At 40.0% G+C, this 22,095-nt stretch overlaps 2 protein-coding genes across 4 annotated transcripts in view; both read left to right on the top strand.

The window, feature by feature from the left end:
• LOC136007871 (rap guanine nucleotide exchange factor 5-like) overlaps positions 1-15,341 on the top strand; it is a 39,121-nt gene extending 23,780 nt beyond the window's left edge. The window contains exons 2-8 of the mRNA XM_065666309.1: positions 6,442-6,492; positions 7,833-7,939; positions 8,943-9,068; positions 10,920-11,079; positions 13,663-13,717; positions 14,848-14,978; positions 15,231-15,341. Of these exons, the coding sequence (XP_065522381.1) occupies positions 6,442-6,492; positions 7,833-7,939; positions 8,943-9,068; positions 10,920-11,076 (441 nt within the window). The 3' untranslated portion in view covers positions 11,077-11,079; positions 13,663-13,717; positions 14,848-14,978; positions 15,231-15,341. The remainder of the gene's footprint in view (positions 1-6,441; positions 6,493-7,832; positions 7,940-8,942; positions 9,069-10,919; positions 11,080-13,662; positions 13,718-14,847; positions 14,979-15,230) is intronic.
• Positions 15,342-15,696: 355 nt separating this feature from the next.
• Positions 15,697-22,095, top strand: part of RAPGEF5 (Rap guanine nucleotide exchange factor 5) — a 134,614-nt gene continuing 128,215 nt past the window's right edge. For all 3 annotated transcript variants that reach the window (XR_010609883.1, XM_065666307.1, XM_065666306.1), the window contains exons 1-2: positions 15,697-15,725; positions 16,327-16,393. Coding sequence is in view for 2 of the 3 variants with exons in the window: in XM_065666307.1 (XP_065522379.1) it covers positions 15,712-15,725; positions 16,327-16,393 (81 nt within the window). In the remaining variant the exon portion in view is untranslated. The remainder of the gene's footprint in view (positions 15,726-16,326; positions 16,394-22,095) is intronic.

Below are 22,095 nucleotides of genomic sequence, written 5' to 3'. Positions count from 1 at the left end.
GTCAGCTACTTCCAAATCAACTCTGCTAAACTGGAAAGCTAGTTATTTGAAAAACTTCGAGTGGAAGCTTATACAACTTGCTGGGGGCATCTTGCTTTTTGTTTCTTCTTTTATTTTTAAAACAAATTCCTCTGTAAAAGATTTAGAAACAGTACAGGTTGGGGGTTGACCTGCTGGAAAGTAGTGAACGGGAAAGGGACCTGGGGGTCCTGGTGGATAGGAGGATGACCATGAGCCAGCAATGTGCTCTTGTGGCCAAGAAGGCAAATGGCATCTTAGGGTGCATTAGAAAGGGTGTGGTTAGTAGGTCAAGAGAGGTTCTCCTCCCCCTCTACTCAGCCTTGGTGAGGCCGCATCTGGAATATTGTGTCCAGTTCTGGGCCCCTCTGTTCAAGAAGGACAGGGAATTGCTTGAAGGAGTCCAGCGCAGAGCCACAAAGATGATTAAGGGAGTGGAACATCTCCCTTATGAGGAGAGGCTGAGGGAGCTGGGTCTCTTTAGCTTGGAGAAGAGGAGACTGAGGGGTGACCTCATCAATGTTTACAAATATGTAAAGGGTAGGTGTCAGGATGATGGAGCTAGGCTTTTTTCAGTGATATCCAGTGGTAGGACAAGGGGCAATGGGTGTAAACTGGAGCATAGGAAGTTCCACGTTAACATCAGGAAGAACTTCTTTACTGTAAGAGTGACAGAGCACTGGAACAGGTTGCCCAGGGGGGTTGTGGAGTCTCCTACACTGGAGATATTCAAGGCCCGCCTGGACAAGTTCCTGTGTGATGTACTGTAGATTACCCTGCTCTTGCAGGGGGGTTGGACTAGATGATATTTTTAGGTCCCTTCCAACCCTTGGGATTCTGTGATTCGTGATTAATAATTATAAAAGTCTTATTTTTGCTGTTGTGTGTCCCCCCGTCCCTCCCCCCTGCCTTGTGAACTGCACAGGGATGTCAAAAGCTCTTAGAAGAAAGGCAAAACATTTGTGGCCCATATTTGAAATTATTATTTTCCTACAATTTCCACACCTGCTTCTGCAGTGCTACAGTGTGATTCGGGGAAAACTCCAGGAACAAACTTGCCAACAAAGTTTTCAAGCTGACAAGCAGGTATTCTTTATTGTGGCGCAGGGGGACATGGGGGTTAGCTCCTCCTAACGTGTGTCCCTGTATTGCTACACAAGCCATCCTTATATAGTCCCTGGACATACATACATATTCATGAGGCTACATATGGATTGCATCATTTACCAGAAATTTCCCTGCATGCGTACAGAATTGTGGTGGTGGTCTCTGAGGGTCGTTTACTTCTTCCAACAATCTTCATCACTTCTGGCAGCCTTTGAAGCACATGCAGTAGATGCTTATACCAGCTTAATTGGTTCGTTAGCACCAGAGACATAATAATCCTCCTGTCCTCGTACTTACCAGTTGGTTTAACTGTAGCCCATCCTGGACACCTGCCATTCCCAGATACTCCTTTTCCGTGTGTCCTGTTCTTCTAGACTGTTTTTCTTAAAACTGTGTCAACTATAACGATTTATCTTGTACAAGAATTCTCAGTATGTTCTCTAGCTGTACTCTATTTTTTTTTTTGTGTATCATGCACCTGAGTAATTTTCCATTGCTACTGTTGCAAAGCCATCAAACTTAACATTACTTAAAACTGATTCTAAAGGTTTATATATTCCGTTTTGTAATTTTGTGCCCCTCCTTGTGTCAACTGTGACTTCTAGCATAGACAGGTTGCTGGCTGCTACCACTGTACTAAATCCCAGCTGAGGAAAGCACTTGAACTGGAGCTCCAAGCACTCTTGCTTTGTTTCTTTCTGAACATGATGGTGATTAAATTGCTAGCAGATGTATGGAGCATTGCTGATGCTACTGCGACTGCAGTGCTGGCAATGGCAGAAATACCAGCAGTTGTTGGAACAGCTTGGGCAGGAGGCGGAGCACAGGCAGCTTGTAGGCAAGTCATTCTGTGAAGTTGAGATGAGGCCAAAGCAAAATCCCAGATCTAAAAATAAGGAGAAAACTCAAATACATCTCCAAAAGTTATTGCTGAAAACATGCTCTATAGTTTCTTTAGCGCTTGATTAGAACATTAACTAGGTTGTAGTAAATGTATAGGGAGTTGTTGTAGTGGAGCCAGTTCAATATTCTCCTGAGTAAACAACTAAATTAGCATCTCCAAGTAAGATACAGCTTGATCTTTCCAATGGAGACCAAAACATGCTTTCATTAGTGCACTTTGCTTGTTTAGCATGTTGTGGGGGAATTCCTTTACAAACCTTAAAAAAGTCAGTTTGTGCTCATATATTAAGATATTATCATCAATGTCATTGCATGCTTAACTTTAAATAGTGGCAGAGATTCTCAACTTGTTTAAAAGTAATTGTCCAGTTGAAGAAATACCAATTTAAACCCAGATATAGACCTTGTGTAGTAATACCAACCATTGAATTAGCTACTGCTTTTAAAAAGTCTGACTGGATTATTTGATTCTTTGTCTTGTAATTCCATGAGCTGGCCATAAGAGATGTTTTCTAATGGTTGTTTTAAATTACTTGCTAATCACTTTTTCTAATCCTCCTGTTCTTTTAACACCATTCTTCTACTCCCTGTGTTTCTAGTAGTTTTAAATGCCACAGTGAACTCCTTTCTATTTTTTCCCAGTTTATCTGTGGTGTATTCAAATTTGAATCCTGGCAGTCCTATTCCAAAACTTCTTCCTGGGGCATCTGTTCTAACTGTCCTCTCCTGTCACATGCAAGTTATTGCCACAAGCTAGGTTGCCATTCCTGTGCCACATTCATACTTCGCCCTCCTGGTTCACCCAGCAGGGACCAGCTCCCTGCCTCTGTCTTCCTGCACCTCCAGCAGGGAAGCTAAAGTCATCTCTGCACACCTACTCAGGTGTGATGGGAAAGCCCTTCTGGAGGACATCCAGCTCTCTGGATCTGCTCCACATATGGTTTCCTGTCCCAGCAGCATATGTGCTGCCACATCCTCATCTCCTCCATGAAATATGGCTTAACAAAGCTTTTCCTCAAGCTGATGGAGAGGCACCGGGGGACACCGGAGTGGCAGTGCCTAGAAAGCAGCAGTTGGCATGGGCAGCAGTAGCTGTTCCAAGGTAGATTTCATGAGTGATGAGTTGTTTGCTTGATGACTCATTCTAAGAGTTATTTGCAAATGTATTTTGAATTAGTGTGTGCATTAAAATAATTTGGGAGGAGCAGCCTGTATTTACCAAATGCCTTCAGGGAGGAGTGGTGTTTCTGTCCCCATGGCAGCCTGAATATTGGGGTTTTCAAACAAAGCCTAGAGCCCTGGTCCACTTCGTCTTCATCCTGTTTCTGGAAGGGGACTGCCCAGTTTGTCCCCAGCAGCCAGTCTGCTGAACAGAGGTGTGCTCAGTGGTTAAATATTTATTGAGGCAAGCTAAAAAAAAAAAAAAACCAATCATACAGTTTCGGGATTCCACAGACAAATTCATCCTGTCTTGCTTTTTCCCATTTCAGGGCTTAAATTCCTTCTCTCTCCCCTGCACCAAAGCTGGCACTGTGTGGTTTGAAGGACAAACTAGCAAAATTTTTTCTGAACAATCCTGTTGTTCTCAGCCTGTTCTCACAGGGAGGTAGCTCCAGCCCTCTGATCGTCTTTGTGGCCCTTCTCTGGACCCACTCAGGCAGGTCCATGTCTTCCTTATGTTGGAGGCCCCAGAGCTGAATGCAGTAGTGCAGGTGGTGTTCCACAGGACTGGAGTAGAGGGGGAGAATTACCTTCCTTGACCTGCTAGGCATGCTCCTTTTGATGCAGCCCAAATGCAGTTTGCTTTGTGGGCTGTGAACACACATTGCTGGCTCATATTCAGTTTTTCACCCATCAGTACCCCTAAGTCCTTCTCGGGCTGCTCTCAATCCACTCATCGCTTAGCCTGTGTTGATGTTTGGTATTGCCCAAGCCAGGTGCAGGACCTTACACTTGGCCTTTTTGAACTTCACGAGTTTCATATGGGCCCACTTCTGTTGCCTCTCAAGGTCCCTCTGGATGGCATCCCTCCGCTCTAGAATGTGGATCACACCACAGTCATACCACTCAGCTTGGTGTCATCTGCAGATTTGCTGAGGGTATACTCAATCCCACCGTCCATGTCCCCAACAATGTTAATTAATACTAGTCCTGGACCCCTGAGGGACACCACTCATAAGTGGTCTCCATCCTGATATCAAGCCATTGATCACAACTCTTTGAGTGGGACTGTCTAGCCAATTCCTTAATTCCCAAGTGATCCACCTGGCAAATCCATGTCTCAATTTTAGAGACAAGGATGCGTGTGGGTAAGCAGTATGAAAAGTTTTGCTCAGGTCCAGGTAGATGACATCAATTGCTCTTCCCTTATCCACCAAAGCTGTAACCTTCTGTAGAAGTCCATCGTATTTGTCCTTTTTGCTGAGTTTGGTCTTATGTTGTGATATAACTGCACCCTGCAGCAGCAGCATTTTCCCTGGCCGAGGCTCAGCTGTCCTCTGAATGCCAGGGACCAGGACAATTCAATGTCAGGGTCTGTAGTTCCCACTGGCATCACTGGAATTAACTTGCTGATTACAAGTTAAATAACATCATTAGCGCCATCTTGGGAATGGAGCAGAGAAGGGGGAAATCAATGTATAAGCTTTTACTGTACTGCTGCAGTGAGTGAGCCTTGTTGAATGAAAGACTTGGACAGAATCCAAGTGAAGTGGTGTTATTTAAGACTGCTGCAAAACCAAGGTGTTAATGATGGGCCAGCTAGGAAAAATAAATGGGATCTGATGTAATGTTACATGCTTACAGCATCTTTGTTGGGTATGAGAGGGGAATTAAGCTTTTATGTTATAGTGTTTCTATATGGAGCTAGTTACACATGTAATTACACTAACATATGTGATGAGCGTGGAAGGGTAAACAGTTTTAGATGCTTCTGTGGTTCCTGGTTACTTCTCTTGCCTGTCTAAAAATATGGTAACAGGAATACAGAGGGGGAAAAAAAGACAGGTGGCAGGACTGAAATACAGATTCTGTGATTCTGTAATTCTTACAGCATGTGAAGGATATTCAGTTGGGTTTTCTTTTTTATGATTGCAATAAACCAAGTGGGAATTGGATCCTTCTCAAAGTGAGGGATTAATTAAGCTGCCTACAAGTTGGAATAATATGAGGGACCACCACACAATCCTCCTATTGTGCTACCAGTACTCCTGCACAATGTCTTCTGTCCGACTTCCAGACTTCTTTTAGGCAATGTTTATTTGTGTCTTGTGTGGCTTGTAGTAAGATAGAAGTTGCCAGCAAGCATTACAGTAGACAATATCTTGTCTTTTAACACTGACATGATATGGAAATATCATCGTAAGTAAAGTTGGAGTAACCTGGCTCTAGTAGAGATGTTTATCCTAGCTCTGTTTGCCTTCCAGAATTTTAGATTCACTGTTAATTTTATAACTTTAAATCCCCAATCTTTATTGATCAGTGGTAAGGTTTTGGCATTTGTATTTCCCTGCTGTGAAGAATTATGTGTCATTTTCCTTCCTATCTCCTCAAACATGAATCCTCCCTAATTTCATTTGGTGGTCATTAATTCTCAGTTACATAAACCAGAGCACAACATCTGCCTTTTCATTGATTTGTATAGTTGTATTATGTGTCTTGTAATCTCTCATTTGTAAGGTAGATAGTCACAGTCTTTTCTGTCTCTTCTCATATTAAAATTTATCCAGATCCCTTATTATTCCTACTACTGTTATTGTCTGAATCCCTTCTAACACTGGGGAGTCCATTTTTTGAGATGCTGCTATCAGTGCAGCATGTGGCATGATAGGGACAATGCTGGTCTACATTAAAGCAGTATTATCTTCCCATTGGTCACCATTTTATTCCTCATTTATCCTAGTTTTTTCTAACTTCAGTTAAGAATTTCATTTGCGAGAGTTGTCTTCCTAGAGAAGTGTTCTGTGACACTGGGGTGTTTTTTACTAAATTGATAAAGTTTGCTATAAGAGCTATTAGAGCGTGTGCAATTACATTTTCTCCCTCTAGTACATGCTACTTTTAATGCTGAGCTCATCATGATACTGTCTTTTCACCCAGCTTTTTCTAGGTTTATCTTGAAATTCTTCCTTGTCATTTTTAGTCTTTTCTGACCCAAAAAATTGTGTGTCATCTACAGACTTTGACACCTCATCTTTTTTTCCATCTCAAAAATCAATGTAGTAAAAACCCACAGAACTGAATTTACCAAACCTTTTTCCTGATGTGCAAAAAAATTATTTGGAGACTTCGGTTAGACTACTCAGATGATTTGATAAATTCTTTTTATTTAGTTTTCAATAGCTAAAAGACCTAGACTGCTGCTTCTACACAAAAATCAGAACAAAACTAAAGCTCTACCAAATTGTTTTACAGACCCTGTCCAGAAGAATTTCAAATCCCTACCTGGAAACTCCTTCAAACAAGGTATTTGTCAAGCTTCTTCTTAATTCTATTTCATCAAACAACATACTAGGAATCATTTTGCTTTGATTCAACCTCTTAATTGTAGCTTTGACAACACTTTTGAATGTGGCCTGCCATTAAATCCAGTTAACAAGTTATAATCTGTGTGTTAGAAATTATCTTCTTCTAATACTGAATTTGCAAACTGAATTTTTGTGAATTCCAACATGCACTTACTTCCCAGCCATTTAAATGATTGCTGCTGCTTAGCTTCCCTTTGTAATAGTTGAGAGCTCTGCATTTGCATGTTACAAAACTTCACTGTTTCAGTACTGTTTTATATTCCTTGAAAGATTTCTAAACATAGGAAACAAAACAGAAACAAAAAAGGTGATCCTGCAGCATTGTTTTTCTTTCAAGTTAGTTGTTACTGATGTGTTTTACTGGGATAGTGAGGAAACATCAAACATTCCTCAGAAGCCTGGGTTAAAGTGGTGTACAGAGTCCAGGTGGAGTATGGTTTTATGGAAGATAAAAGTTGGGTCTCGTTTTGATAGACACATAGAATCATAGAATGGTTTTGGTTGGAAGGGACCTTAAAGATTGTCTAGTTCCAACCCCACTGCCATGATAAGGACACCTTCCACTACATCTACAGCCTAGAAAGAGAAGGTAGAAGTCAGGTGTAGGGGAAGTCAGAGTGCATCCATCCTGAAAGACCACATCCTCATGGCAAAATACAGATCAACTGACCTGTAACTGTATTTGTGTGGTTTTGCAAATAGTGTCTGTCTGCTTTGCTAGAATAACACTTGTTCTCATTCAAATTTATCTGTTCAAAGGTAAAACTGACATATAGTAAAACCCCTGCTTTCCTAAGGCAGCAAATGTACAAGTAGTCCAGCCCATGGAGGGGATTTGCAATCCATGATACAAATGAGTATGGCAGAAGCTGTGGCACATTTCCTATGAGGCTTTCATAGACCATAGAATGGTTTGGGTTGGAAGGGAACTGAAAGGTCATTTAGTTCCAACTAAATGATCCAACTAAATGATGCCATGGCCAGGAATACCTTCCACTAAATCAGGTTGCTCCAAGCCCTGTCCAACTTGGCCTTTGAATACTGCCAGGGACTGGGCAGCCACAACTTCTCTGGGCAGCCCGTGCCAGTGTTTCACCAGTCTCACAGAGAAGAATTTCTTCCTAATATGTAATCTAAATCTACTTTTGACTGCTTGCTTATTATTTAGCTGGGGAGAAAGCGTTGCTCAGAGAGTGGGATTGGACAGTGGCAAGGCAATTTACTACATAAGGAATAAATCCCTGTTTGTCACAGTTTTCAATTTCTCTTTTCATTCAGATTTATGGAGAAAGTTCTTCCTGTGCTGGAAGAGCTCTCAGGAATATTTTTACTCTACAAGCATCTGACCTGATTAAAGACAGGGTGTACCTTACTGGCATTTGCAGGTAACCTGAGATCATTCGTTCTAATCAACTGAATGGGTTTTAATTGCATTTGTCTATGCTCCGATTTGACAAGAGAGTAAATTCTAAGAATGAGATTTTGTGTGTTACTAAGAATTGAAACTATTTTCTAAAAAGTTCTTCAAAAGCTCATGCGTTTTCATGCCTTTTCTTATGTTACTTTGTCAGTTGTCAGAAAGCAGCAGTGGCTCAACTGTATGTCCATTAATTTAATTGCTTATGGTTTCATGTAAAATTGTGTCTGTTATTTTGCTGAAAAGAAAGAGTATTAAATTCAGCCCTGTCTGGGAGTTATAAAAGAGTTTAATTGGACTTCTAAGATTTAATTACACAGTGATTTTTGAATGTAATTCATGGAATATTTCTGTAATGAAGTGATTTGCCATTTGTGTTGCATTACAATATAAATGCTTCTTTCTATTTTCAATTCTGCCAAAATGTGTGGGTCTCTGTTATAGCACCATTCATTCATATCCATATTTAAGAAAAAGCCATAGCTTTGTTTTTAAAAATATTAAGTTTACCAATAATATGGAAGATTAAGTACATCCTAAAGCAACACTCAAGGTCTTACACATAGATTTTGTAGCTGTATTGCTTATGCCTGTGCTTGGAAAGGAGATAAAGTCCCAAGGTTAAAGCTATATTTTATATAGCTTTTTTCCATCTTTGGACGACTGTCTGTAAGAAGGACAAATTGATAAAAATATTACATGTTGTTAAGTGTGCTGCATGAATTAGATATGTAAGGGAACTTACTTACCTAACACTAGTTACCTCGTAACTTGGAGCATCCCCTGAGGCTTGCCAAACTAATTTCTTCCCTTGAAATGAATAGGATTATAGAAATTAGTAACTGAGATAAAGGGTTTTCCCTGCCAAACAAAATTATTCACTTTTAATAGCTTTAAAAAAGAGCTCTTTATTATAAAAGAGCATTTTGACATTACTGTAGTGTAAGAAGTGATATTTTGCTTATTTTCAGGAGAAGCTGTGTTGGATCAGAACTGGTAGACTGGCTTTTGGAGCAGTGCCCATTTGTTAAGCGCAGATCTATAGCAGCTGGAGTCTGGCAGCTCCTCCTGGATATGGGCATTATATTATCAGATCAGTCTTGATAGTACTTCTAGCATGATGAAAGCTATGAATTTCTCCTGTATAGGGTAAATAAGACACATGTTTTCAATGGAAGAGGAAGGAGGGAAACAAAAAAAATGCAAATAGATCCAATTTTCTTGCCATTTTTTTATTTTACTATCTCTTCGGTAGGTTCACCTCTGTGGTCTTTCATTTCATAAATACCAAAGACTAATCTCTTTTAGCTAATTTCTTTCCTTTTTTCTTTTGCAAGTGTAATTGCTTATTGCTAACCGTGTGTGTCTTTTCCAGCCTAATTGCAAGCTCTTTTGAGTTTTTCACAAGACAGCAACTGTTCAGTCCCTGCAGATCTTGGCTTCACTGGATGACTTCCCTATTTATTAGTGATTTTCCCTTTGTTCCAGGTTTGTAGGGTTCCCACGTACAAAGACTGGACACCAAACACAATATAAACAATCAAATGCTCTAGTCTATTTATTATTTGTGCAAAGCAAATACAGATATTAATGCGAAGCAGGTTACATACATTCCAACCCCTGACTGCATGGGCATGCCGAGCAGGGGAAGAAGATGGAACATGTTGCCCGGTCAGAGGGGTGGTAGGCAGTGCATCATCAGGGTGTCCCCTGAATCAAGATGCGCATCTGGCCTTCTCACCTGTCCATCTCTGCACAGGTCCTTATATCCCCCCTTGGGCTGGAGTTGAAAATTACCAGCTGCAACATCAGCCCACACGTGGCCAGCATGTGAACAGAGGTTTACTGGTATAAGACTCCCTTTTGCTAACAGCGGTGTTAACTCCCTTATTTTCAAGGTTATGTTCCCACAACCTGTGCCAAACAGTACTTTTCTATTTTTGTGTGTTTCACCATGGACTATTATCTATTATCAGTGACACACCCTTCCTCTCCCAGTTTTTTGTAGTTTTAGATTACAATGGATTGAGAGGGGACTCTGCTCCTTGAGACGGTGGTGATGCCAGGTTCTACTCCCTGCTCCCACCTTCCCAACCAGATTTGTGGGTTTGGTGCAGCTAATGTGGTTGGCATTAATTACACCAATAACCAACCTCTGGAAATCTGATGGACTACTTTGTAGCTTTGTAGCTGTAGCTACTGAGGTAGCTCAGCTCAGAGCATACCCCACCCTGGGGTTTGTGCTAGACACTTAACCTTTCTCCTTGTGAAAGGTGACATGTTATGGAAGATTTCCTCTTACATTCACTTTAAACTTTTCTGACATATGCTGATGGTATGTCTGATCATGCAGCCTCAGCAAGGGCTGAATGACTCTCCCAGCAAGAGGTTGTGCTCTTGGCTTTGAACCCCATTCTTCGATCCCAGCTCAATCCTGATTTTGCCAGGGAAGATGCTGTTGTAACAGCACATCATCTTACACAGGTCTAGTTTACAAATCCAGCAGCCCTGAATTTGAGGAGAAGCTGGGATAATTAGTGGCTGCATCTCCATTATTGAACTTTGTTTATTAGTGCGTGGCCATTAATGAGGACAGATTAGAAACCAATAGAAATTGAGGCTCAGAAATCTGACAAATGGAAGGTTTTTGTCTTCTAGTTCTGAACTGTTCCAAAATCGATTGAATACTCAGCAGTCTTAATGCTTGAATTTCAGGAGCCTGCAATTCTTCAAATTGAGTTTTAGGGTTTTCCTGTTTGGGTGCACTGAAGTAATACTACAGGGCAAGACTGCTTCTGTGCCAAGTTTATAATCCCTTTGTCCTGTATGGTGGTGCAACTCAGCATTAAGGTCAAGAGCAATACAGAATGAGGTGAAGACACAGAACCCTTACGTGGTAAAAGTTTACAGGCTATCTAATATTACTTTTTCTTCCCTAACAGTGGCAGACAACTCTGTTTTCAAGACACTCATGCTTTCTACCAGTTCTCAGTGGATGAATGTACCTACCTATTCTGTGAATATGAGAAAGAGGAAGGGTGGAAGAACATAGTAAAGCTCCTACTTCAACTACTGCCATTGTCTCCTGCCAGGATTGACGTGTAATCTGTAAGTGTGCATGTACAACTGTTTGCAACTTTTGCTGACTCTCTTGTAAGTCGCTGTCTTATAATGACATTGTTTACCTCCAAATCACTGTGCAAATGAGACAGCTTTCTTTTCGGGGTTGGCAAGCTTTGTAGAGATGGGCTCTGTAATTGTGGGTAGATAAACTAAGGCACTCAGCTCAGGGATTTTGGCATATTGTGGTTCTTATGCTCTAGCTTGCTGACTCTAGCTTGCTAGATTACCTGGGCAAATGGCTTTATTACTTTTTTTTTTAATCTCTTACATTCAGAAGTTTGACATGAATTTAGCTGCAGCCATGCTGTGGAGCTGACTGACAGGTAGACCAGATTTCCTTGTGCTGTGTAAGGATCAGCCATCAGATGGAAAGAGGGAATAGGTAGAAATGTGGTAGCTGATTTTTGCTGGCTACTGCACGTTTGCCAGAGCTCTGTAATCTCACATCATTATTCCTTTTTCAGAATCCACCTTTTAAGAGTTTCACTTCCTACATGTCTCCTCTTCTGGCTGATGTTGGATACCTTCTGTGCTGATACAGCTGCACTCTAATGTTGCCTATTTAGACCAGCTAGAATTAAATCAAAGTTATCTCTGCCACAGTAAGAGGCCAAAATATAGGAAAAAGGTCTTGGTGAGAGGTCTGGAGGCTCATGATCTCTCATGCATTAACAAATCTGCAGGAGCTGGCCTGGGTAGGCAAGTTGGGTTAAATTCCTTCATTGTCCCTAGCATGATGAATCCTCAAACCCAGTACTTATACTGTGAAGAACCATTACCCCGCCAGTGATAGGATTTATTCTCTTTTATGTCAAGACAAAACTTGCTCCTATAAATACTTTCCTTCTCTAGAGGTTAGATTTTTGAAACACATTCTCTCAAATAAATGTCCAGTGGAAATACTTTAAAGGAGCACCAAAGTCCCTATAAGCTGCCTCAAGCCCAGCTTCTTAAATTCAGACATCTTGAGCTGGTGGAACAAAATATCAGTAATTTCTCTGCATAGCTCAGGGTGGAAGTTTGATTTTTTCTAAGCAGATGATGCATATGAGAGAAAAACTTTGAATATTTTTTTGCAAATAGAAATTCTTGTCTTCCAGCCTATGCTGGTGCTAAGCAGTCTGGCTGTCCCTTAAACATGAGGGTGATTTTGTCCCTTAAATATGAAGGAATTGAGTTTTTCTCATTATCACTGCAAATAAGTCCACTTTTCATGGTTTGTGACTTCTCATGCAAAGACTTTGAATCAAAAAGACAGAGCAGATAGGTTATATTGATATGATATGTGAAGGGTGCTGGATAGGAAAATGCATTGAAAACTTTTTAGGTCTGAGTTTACAGTCTGCCTTGCAGTTTTATCATTCCAGTGCAACTGTCATTTCTACTGGAGGATGATCCCTGTCACATGAATTGAACAATTGTTCATTGATATACATTTCCAGCTCCTTCTGCTCACATTATTCAAATTTTCATAGAAGTTGTAATATCTTTGGGAACATTGTCACTGAAGAATTATTTTGTGGAGGTTTTACCTGTCAGATTGTGAGGGTGCTTTTTAAAAAGTATAATACATATATAAAATACATATATAAATATATATAAAATATATACATATATATTATACATATATAAAATATGCATATACAAGAACTGAATTTTAAATAATGGCATACTCTTGAGGGACAGTAATAGTAAAGGGAAAGGAGGCTTTTCGGGTTCAAAATTCTCCATTCTCAATGCAAATAATACACGGCTAATGCACAGTCTGGAAGGGAATAGATGTGATGAGGTGTTTGTTGAAGTTACCTGACCACCTTAAATAAACCTATATACTCTTTGTATATATATGTATGAAGAAAGAGGGCAATTCTAAAACTTTTGTTGCAGTGAGTGTTTGTCCTTTCTCAAGTATATAAGCTGTTTTTCGTATCACTAGAAGCACAGTGTTTCTTATGGGGTTTTTTTTGGTATTTATTTTCTGTCTTAGTTTTTCTCATAGTCTGTATTGAAGGCATTAATTTTGTGTGTACATAGAGATGAAGATATACTTACTTTGTTAATTAGATTGCCCGCTTTTGATGAAGTCAGAAGTGACTGCCTGCTTGTGCACCAAAAGGCAATGCTGAACATCTCCTGGTGGTCTCAGGAGCCAAATGAGCTCTGCCTCCTCCACAGCAGCCTTGTGCTTGCCTGGACTGCTGGCTGTATCAGTGGGTCTCTGTGGAGTACCATGGATCTGCTTTCCATGAAGGAGTCTGTAGGCCTGAGTAGGCAGTAGCAGCACTGGGAAATTCCTCCAGAATTTCTTCTGGAAACCCTGTTAAATAAATGCGGCCTGGTCTCAACTTGCTGTACAGATTTGTGATGTATTTGCATTTGCTTCTGGTCAGTATTAGCAGCGTTACTATATAGTACTATAGTACGTTCTACAATGAAAATAGACTTCTGAAGCCTGAGACATGCTTGCAGTTCCTCAATAAACGTTGCCTTTTGACTTCGGCAAATTCCCTACACACTAAAGCTGCTCACACTAAACTGAAGGCTGATGTTGTTATGTGTATTCCACAGGACTGAGCTGCTGTAAATGTCAGATGAGATGGGACTGATGCAGAGGCCTCTTGGGGTAATTAAATGCCCTGTTAATCACAGGGTTATTCCGTTGTTCACAGAAAAACATTGAATATTGCAGTAACCTGGAAAAAAAATGTCTGTATTGAAAGCTGTGCCATGGAATTCCTTGCAAACTTGAGCAATTACTTAGGCTCTCATCCAGTGCTCCTGAATTCTTTCCAAGTGACTAATGGCTTCATGAGAGGTGTCTAATCTTTTTATTCTTCTATATCCTTCTTTGTAAATGCAGGTGTTTATAACAACACCTAATTCCCAGAACCACTGGTAGACTCAGTGAACATTTCAAGAATGCGTTGGGTACCCTAGACTATTGAAATGTATCCCATAACACTTTTTTAATTATTTGAGGAGAACAGGGGATTTTTTTCTTTATCTCATGTTCCGTGTTATTTTCTTTTCTTTATATTTTGCAATATATTCTGTATCTTCTGTCCTGCAATAATTTACATTGTATTAATTTCAGAAAAGTAATTTGGTTTTAAGATAAATAGCCACAATGGGATAGTCATTTAGTTATTGCCTTATGGAGTTCCTGGAAAGCTTTTGCTGAATGCAAACAACTCTCAGGTATCCATGGCTCTTTTATTGTCACTGTAGGTGGAGTGTAAAGCCAGCATAGAGACATATGCAGAGGCTCTGCACTGGAAAGTTGAGGTCCAAGACCAGGACCATGGGTGTATCACTGTTGCTTCCTCTGGCAGTGGGTTGGGAAGCACTGTAGTTGCCTTCACATGGTGCACTACTGTACACCAGTACAATTATGCCAGTACCAGAAAAAGCGTGCTGGGCCTGACTTGCCTCCAGAAGCTGTATAAGCCTTAGTCTTGTTCGCCAGGGCTTACTTGCTCTTAGTCTGTCCCCTTTTGAAAAAATAGGGTGATATCTGAGCTGATTCTGTTCCTCACCATCCATTCATTCTTACTTTTTTCCATTAGCCTCGGTATCACAATACACTCTTCCTCTTTGATTATGGACTATAATTTTTAGTTTATTGATGGTTTCAGAAGTATTGAATTTCATATGCAGATGAAGAGTATGTTTTAACACAAAGAGTATTTTTAAACGCAAGATGAAGTGATAAAGGCCCAAGATGGAAATAACTATGCTATATGCTGTTTTGAGTTTACAGATTGCATCTGTGGCTGTGTCTACTGAGCTATCTTCTGTCTTCAATTTAGAAGAGCCAAGTCCTAGCCTGCTTTTGAGAGATCAGAAGCAATCAGATGTGTAGGGAAACATAAGCATCTAAAGAGGTCAGTTTTTTTAATCTCATTCCGAGTTATAAAGTCTGAATAAATCAGTATTTGTAAATGAAACTGCATTCATTTATTTGTTTTGGGTTGTTTATAGCACTTAAAAATGTTAACTCACATTTTTCTTTGCGTACGAAAGGCAGTTGTGAAAATAATCAATTTCTAATCTGATTTACCATTTTGGTCTGAATATACTTGTCCCAGAATGAATGCATGTGTTGTTCTGTGTTTCTGATTTTATTTTTTTATCAGGGAAAAAATTTTTGGACATGGGATGTAAGAACCACAATATACCAGCTGCATATTCCAGACATACTGTCAGCTCTCCCCCTAAACACATCAAGGCATATGAGCAGTTATTTAATTTAGTCAACGATAGAAGCTTCTGCTAATACCTGGGATTTACAGCAGCTGCAGTTTTGTGTATCTGCTTGATTTGCTGGCGTGCCACGCTTCTTGAATACCATGAAAAGTAAAGATCTCAAGGGCATTTTCTTTTTCTTCTCATAGTAATAACCCCATCATATTGGTATCTTTCTTATTATTGGCTTCTGAAAGGCTCATAGATGTTTTAATGATGGGAATTAAACTGTTTTAAAGAAAAGCACAGAAACACAGTCCTATCCCATGTACTGTCCACAGCGGCTTTTGTGTGCCTTTTTCCATACGGCCAGACTTCTGTGACAGTTTCCAGAAGGGTTCTTCTTGCACTGTCCCACTTCTGCAAAGGCACATGAAGTCTGTCTTGTGAGTAACTGTCAAGATAACCTAATAGTGTTCTCAACCATTGCTTTAATTTGCTAATTTATGGCTTCTTGATGTGTTCTTTTCATGTTCACATCGTTATTTATTTATTTAATATCAAACTTAATGTGTCATATAATGATTTTGATGTTGTCTGCTTTTATCTATATGAGCTTACATTCCATAGGTGTTACTCCACACTTTAGCTGCCGGGGGGGGGGGGGGGGGGGAGGCAGATAGAAAACTCTTTGGTCTGTTGATGGAGTGTTTTTTAGCAGAGCAAAATACGCACTCAAATAAGCAGCTCTGAGCTAAGTGTGTCCTGCAATCTTTAGTTATTCAACACATTTTTATAGCTGAAGAATTCTCTCATTGTTTTATGTTAATCCAGTCAAAAGAGTTCTTGACAGCAGAAGACAAAGGGTATACTCTTGTCATTACAGACACAATTAATTATTGTCATGTTGCAGTCAGCATTTTGATGTGGAATGTCAAAAGCCCTTTTACCTTAGTGCCTGTGGCTACACAGCTCCTTGCTTTCCAGGAATCAAAAAATGTTGAAACAGAATGAAAGGAATAATAAAATCTTATTTTTTTTTTTAAGGCCTGATCACAAAATAGAAGATATGGCAGAAACCAATGCCGAGATTCTTGTTCGTCTCAGTTCTGAGGTAAGGTCACTGCATCAAAGTTTGTACTGATCATGTTTGAAATATTGTCATGTTTTGGATCCTTTCAAATTAAAGACTTGGTCTTAGTGAGCAGGTGTTTGCAACGCAAACTACCTTTTTGTATCTGAAAGGAGGAAGCTTTATTGAGTTCTGACTGTGCAGTTCTAAAGCTATTATAATCAGTCCAAGCAAGGTCTGTTGCAGCCTGATATCTTGTAAACCATGCTATTCATGGCCCAGGAGATACCAGTGTGAAGGATCATGGTGATTTTTCTGCCAGGTAGCTTACACTCAGATCCTCTTGTTCAACTGACATCAGTGTAAGGACAATGATGGCATGGGGATAAAAGGGAGAGAAAGGGCCTCAGCAGTGCTGGCATAGATTATCATAAGCTTCTGAGGAGACCCACCCAGGAAGCTTGGGTATCTGTCTTCTCAGCTATATTTAGCCTCAATGAACTCCCTTATAATAAACAACAGCTTATCCTGTTGTCCTGGGTTCAGCAGTAGCAGTCATTTTTCTCCTTCTTGGTAGCTGGTGCAGTGCTGTGTTTTGACTGGGAACAGCACTGATAACACTGATGTTTTTAGTTACCGCTCAAATGTTTTAGTCTGACCAAGGACTTTCTGAGTCTCATGCTCTGTCAGGGAGGAGGGGAAGCTGGGAGGAAGCAGAGACAGGACACCTGACCCAAACTAGCCAAAGAGGTATTCCATACCACAGCACGTCATGCCCAGGATGTAACTGAGAGTTACCCGGAAGGGCTAGTTCACTGCAGGGTTGGAGGAGGTGTCGGTCAGTGCTCGGTCGGGTGGGGTTGGGTGAGTTATCGGTCAGCTGGTATTGAGGTATTGTATTCTTTCCCCTTGTTATTTCCTTTATCAATATTATCATTGGTGGTAGCAGTAGTGATTTGTGTTATACCTTAGTTAGTAAACTGTTCTTATCTCAACCCATGGGAGTTGCATTCTTTTCAGTTCTCCTCTCCATCCCTCCGGTAGTAGAAGAGGGGGAGTGAGAGAATGACTGCGTGATTTATGGGTGACTTTGTTTAAACCACGACACCTGTCTGTGCTAGAATTTGATGCATCTTGTTTATCTTGTTGTAAGATCCTTGTTCTAATAAGCAGACAGAAATTACTTCAGAAGGTTAAGCTAGATTCACTCAATCTGATGTAATCTGCATGATGGTACAGAATGCACCCTCAGCAAGTTTCCAAGTGATGCAGAACTGGGAGGAATGGTTGATATACCAGATTTGCCATTCAGGGGGTCCTTGGCAGGCTGGAGAGATGGGCCAACAGGAATCTCATTAATTTCAACTAAGGGCAATGCAATGTCCTGCATCTGGGAGAAATGACCTCATGTTCCTCTACAGGCTAGGGACTGACCATCTGAAAGCGGTTTTGCAGGAAAGGACCTGGAGGTTTTGGTAGACACTGGGTTGAACATGAGCCAGAAACATGCCCTTGTAGCAAAGAAAACCAACAGCCTTCTGTAAGGCCATTATCCTCTGGCTGAGGAAGGTGATTATTCTCCCCTTCTCAGAACTGGTGTGACACACCTGGAGTGTTGGGGCCAATTCAGAACTCCCAGTGCAAGAGACATGTGGAGGTACTGGGTTGTACGTAACCATGGGGATGATTAAGGGAGTAGAGTATCTGACTTACAAGGAGAGGCTGAGAGAACTGGGACCTAAATGTGGAGAGCAGAAAGCTATTGGAAGATCTCATCAGTGTGTATAAATACTGTATGGAAGGGAATAAAAAAGACAAAGCCAGGTTCTTGTTGGTGGCATCTTGTGACAGGACAAGAAACAGTGGCACAAACTGGAATTCAAGAAATTGTACTTAAACATGAGAAAAACCTTATTTACTGTGAGAGTGATTGAACAGTAGAACAGGTTACCCAGAGAGGTAGTAGTCTCTCTCCTTGGAGGTATTCAGAACTCAACTGGACATGGTCCTGGGCAACATTCTCTAGCTGACCTTACTTTTGAGCAGGGGTTTGGATCAGGTGACTTCCAGAGATGCCTTCCCACCTCAGCCATTCTGGGATTGTATGGTTTGGCAAACATCATACCTAAATCATTCTATCAGCAAAACACGAATTAGTGCAAGTTCTGCCTTGGATGTGTGAGAAGGTACAGAGATGAAATTGAACCAAGTTCAATGCTACCATGAAAAAGGCATGAGGGAGAATAAAAGCTATCTTAAGTAAAATGAATAAAGTGTTATCTTGAAATAGCTGAAAAATGGAAGGGAAGGAGAATTTGTGCTCTCTCTTATCTCTCCAGAATATTGCATTCCCTCCATATAGTAGACAGGAATCTAAAGTACTCACTGTGAGTTTGTGGAGAGCCTTTATGTGTTATAAGGGAATTTGACCACTCAGCTTGCACCACTCAGCAGAGGGCTGAACTCACCAGGACACAGGTTCTCACTTTTTTTTTTTTCCTGTCAGCTTCAGAATTTGTATGGAAAAAAGGGTCCTGTGAGCAAAGGCTGGAAACCAAAAGTGAAGGTATTAGCCTGCAGTATTCACACTATCTTGATTTTTGGCTCACATGTATTTTGTACAGAATCAAGCCAGTCTTCCTTCAAGAATTCAAAATTCAGAGTCCTGTTCACAATACTCTTCAGACTAGTTTTTCAGAAGTGAAAAAACCCCCACCCCAAACCTTATTTCCAGCCCCGCACTAAAACAGTCAGGAATTAGTGTTCAATTTTTTGTGTATTTCTAGGTTTGAATGTTCAAATCCTTATGGTGTTGATAACACCACTGTACCTTTTACTTTTCTTGTTGCTTTCCTTGTAATGGAATAAAACATTCCATGGCAGGTTAGAAGGATTCTTCTGTGTCAGCTTTTCTCTTTTTGGAACTAAATTTTCAAACCTAAACTTATTGTGAAGATCCAGCCCAAGCAACACTGGAGGAATCTGTGTGCCTAAAAGAAAAATCACCATTTTAGTATCTGAAAGTGCAGGGAAAAAACTGTAAGCAGACATGCACATACAGTCTAATTTTATATTTCTGTAACTCTATAAAATCTATTACTGTTGTAGAGGGTAGAACTAACCTAAATATAAGTAGCCATATGGCAAGCATATACATCTGAGCTAGCTTCCTAGGCACTCCTTACAGGCAGGGAGCAGTAATAGAGACTTTTAGCATGCTGAATATATAATTCATTTTGAAAGTCTACTTCAGGGAAAAAACAGTTATACCTTAAATTCCATTTGTAAGGTATGAGCTTGCTATGAAGGAGTTATGGAGTGACAAACAGAGACACAGGCATCTGTACAAGTTTGGTGAATTCCTCTCTCCATCTTTTTTTGTTTACTGTAGCCTGGCTTTCTTTGTTGGCCTTTCTTTTATTACTTATTTCCTACTGCTTTTTGTTACAAGGTGGTGTTTCCCTTGTTCTTTTCACATTCACTGCACAAATTGTGATTATTTTTTTAAATAATTTTTGTACTAGTTTTATTATTTTTTCTGATTTGGCCAATCTACAACTGATTAGTTAGGGAAATGCACTCTTGGCTTTAGACAAAGGTAATGAAGATTGTAGAAGATAATAGCGATAGCTACATGAATGATGCGAAGTCAGAAGGACAGCAGGGAAAAAACTGCTGGTTTCTTTATCATCTTAACTTGTGCCTAATGTACGGAATACACCTCTTTTAAGAGCAGAATCAAATACAGAAGTAGCTCGTTGAGGGTCTCACTTTTTCTTTATGCTTTATTCTACAGTGGAAGAAGCAGAGTCAGCCAAGATAACTGAATGGAGGCTATTGAATTATATGCTCATACCATACGCTCCACTACAATGAGGCACTAACAACACCATTAAACTTAAATTACAAAAGTAGCTGACACACAGGCAGCGCAAAGTGCCATTTGAAATACGTTTGCATTGGATAATCTTTTTGGTCATGAATTTTTAAGAAGATGTAGTGATTACTCCTGTGTTTAAAGAAGCATTTCAGAGCTGTCATGCATCCAGTATCATGTCCCAGAGAACAGCTTCAGTGTCTTGTCTGCTAAAAGCAGAGCACGGTGAGATGGCTATGAGTGTTTGCACTGCAAAGCTCTTAACTTACGTTGAGATGGGACAGAAGAAAATATCAGGATGCAGTGAATCTGGCAAATACAGTTTTCTGGTACTTTATAAGGTCAGCCAATACCACTTTTTTTTTTTTTTTTTGAGTCCATCAAACTATCATTACTTGACATGCAAAAATGTGAACTAGACTCTCTTTTCTTAAACCCCTGCTGTTTAGACCTTTCTGTTGCAGGATTTAATTTTGAGCTTCTGTAGGGCTTACCACTTTGTCTCTACATCTGAAGTCCTATTTGGCATCTAGAATAGTATCTAGAATACTGTTTCACAGAAGACTAGTATCAGCAGAAAAAAGAGAGGAGGAGAAAAGCAGAGGTGATATGAACTGTCTACTAGATGTAAAGCTATGCTTTCTATGATAAAATTACCAAATTCATGGATAAAAGAAAGAAGTTGTCATTTACTTTTGAAAAATCTTTCTCTGTCCTTTGAAGATGAGAAAATTCACTCTATAAATATGCAATTTGTATTTAATCTAGCAGAAGTATATGTGGGCACCAGTCTGTACGCACACTCTTGCTCTTTCATACTGCAAGAATAAAACTGATTAAGATGTGGTAATACACCAGCAACACACTCACAATGTTCTCTTGCAGACACATAATATTTCTGTAAATAACATGTGGTAAGCAGGCCTTTAAACTGAATCAATTTTGATATCTATAATGCTACTTAAAATGGGATTCTATTTAGATAATGTAGCTTTGTAGTGACAAGCTATATGTATAAACCAATGTTTTGTATTTAATATCTCAATGTGGTAGGCATAGCTCCTCTTTGAATTTGTGTTTTACTTTGAGTCCTCATTATTATCTTCAATGTGATGTGCAACTATTGATTTTATCAAACAGGCAGTAGCTGAAATCCTGTTAGGAAGAAGTATGATAATGGGTAGCATGTGTGCAGTGAGGAATGAATGTTGTACATGGATTTCCATCGGTGTAATGATGCATAGGAATTGCATGTCCAGCTGAGATGTCAAGTGCATTTACGCTAAAGTAGACAAAAGCACATAGATTATGAAATCTAGGGACACTGGGAAGATCAAAAGGATGCTCAGCAGTATCAATTCATTGTGATTTCAGTGAGTCCTATGCGAGGGAGCTCAGAGCATCAGGATGAAACCCTCTGATGAAAGAACATTTGCTTAATATTAAAACTAGAGGAGCATTCTTTTCTCTTGCTTTAATTGAAGGATTTTGCTCAGATTAAGTAATATGCCAGGTGCATTTCTGGCACATGGCAAACGATTAGATATTTTGCATAACGTAGACAAAATACAGAAAAACAGTCTTTTTATTGCCTGTGATGTTAGCACTGTCTTTCAAACCTGGAAAGTGCTACCTAATAAGCAACAGTAATACTGCAGATTACCACAGGATCCCACAATGCTGCTTTTTCTTCTGAGAAGATGGGCTTTGCTTTACAGTCACTGGGAGATTTGCATTTTTCAGTTGCTTGGGTTAATTGGTATAGTTTACAACTGTTGCAGATTGTAGTGTTTCTTCAGGCTAATCTTGAAGATAATGTATTTATTAAACGCTAAAAGATAAATTTGAGATGTTAGTGCACTGTTTC

The sequence above is a fragment of the Lathamus discolor genome, chromosome 2 (genome assembly GCF_037157495.1).
Source record: "Lathamus discolor isolate bLatDis1 chromosome 2, bLatDis1.hap1, whole genome shotgun sequence".
NCBI lineage: Eukaryota > Metazoa > Chordata > Aves > Psittaciformes > Psittacidae > Lathamus > Lathamus discolor.
Note: the sequence above shows the minus strand (reverse complement) of the source record. Positions and strands in the feature narration are given on the sequence as shown.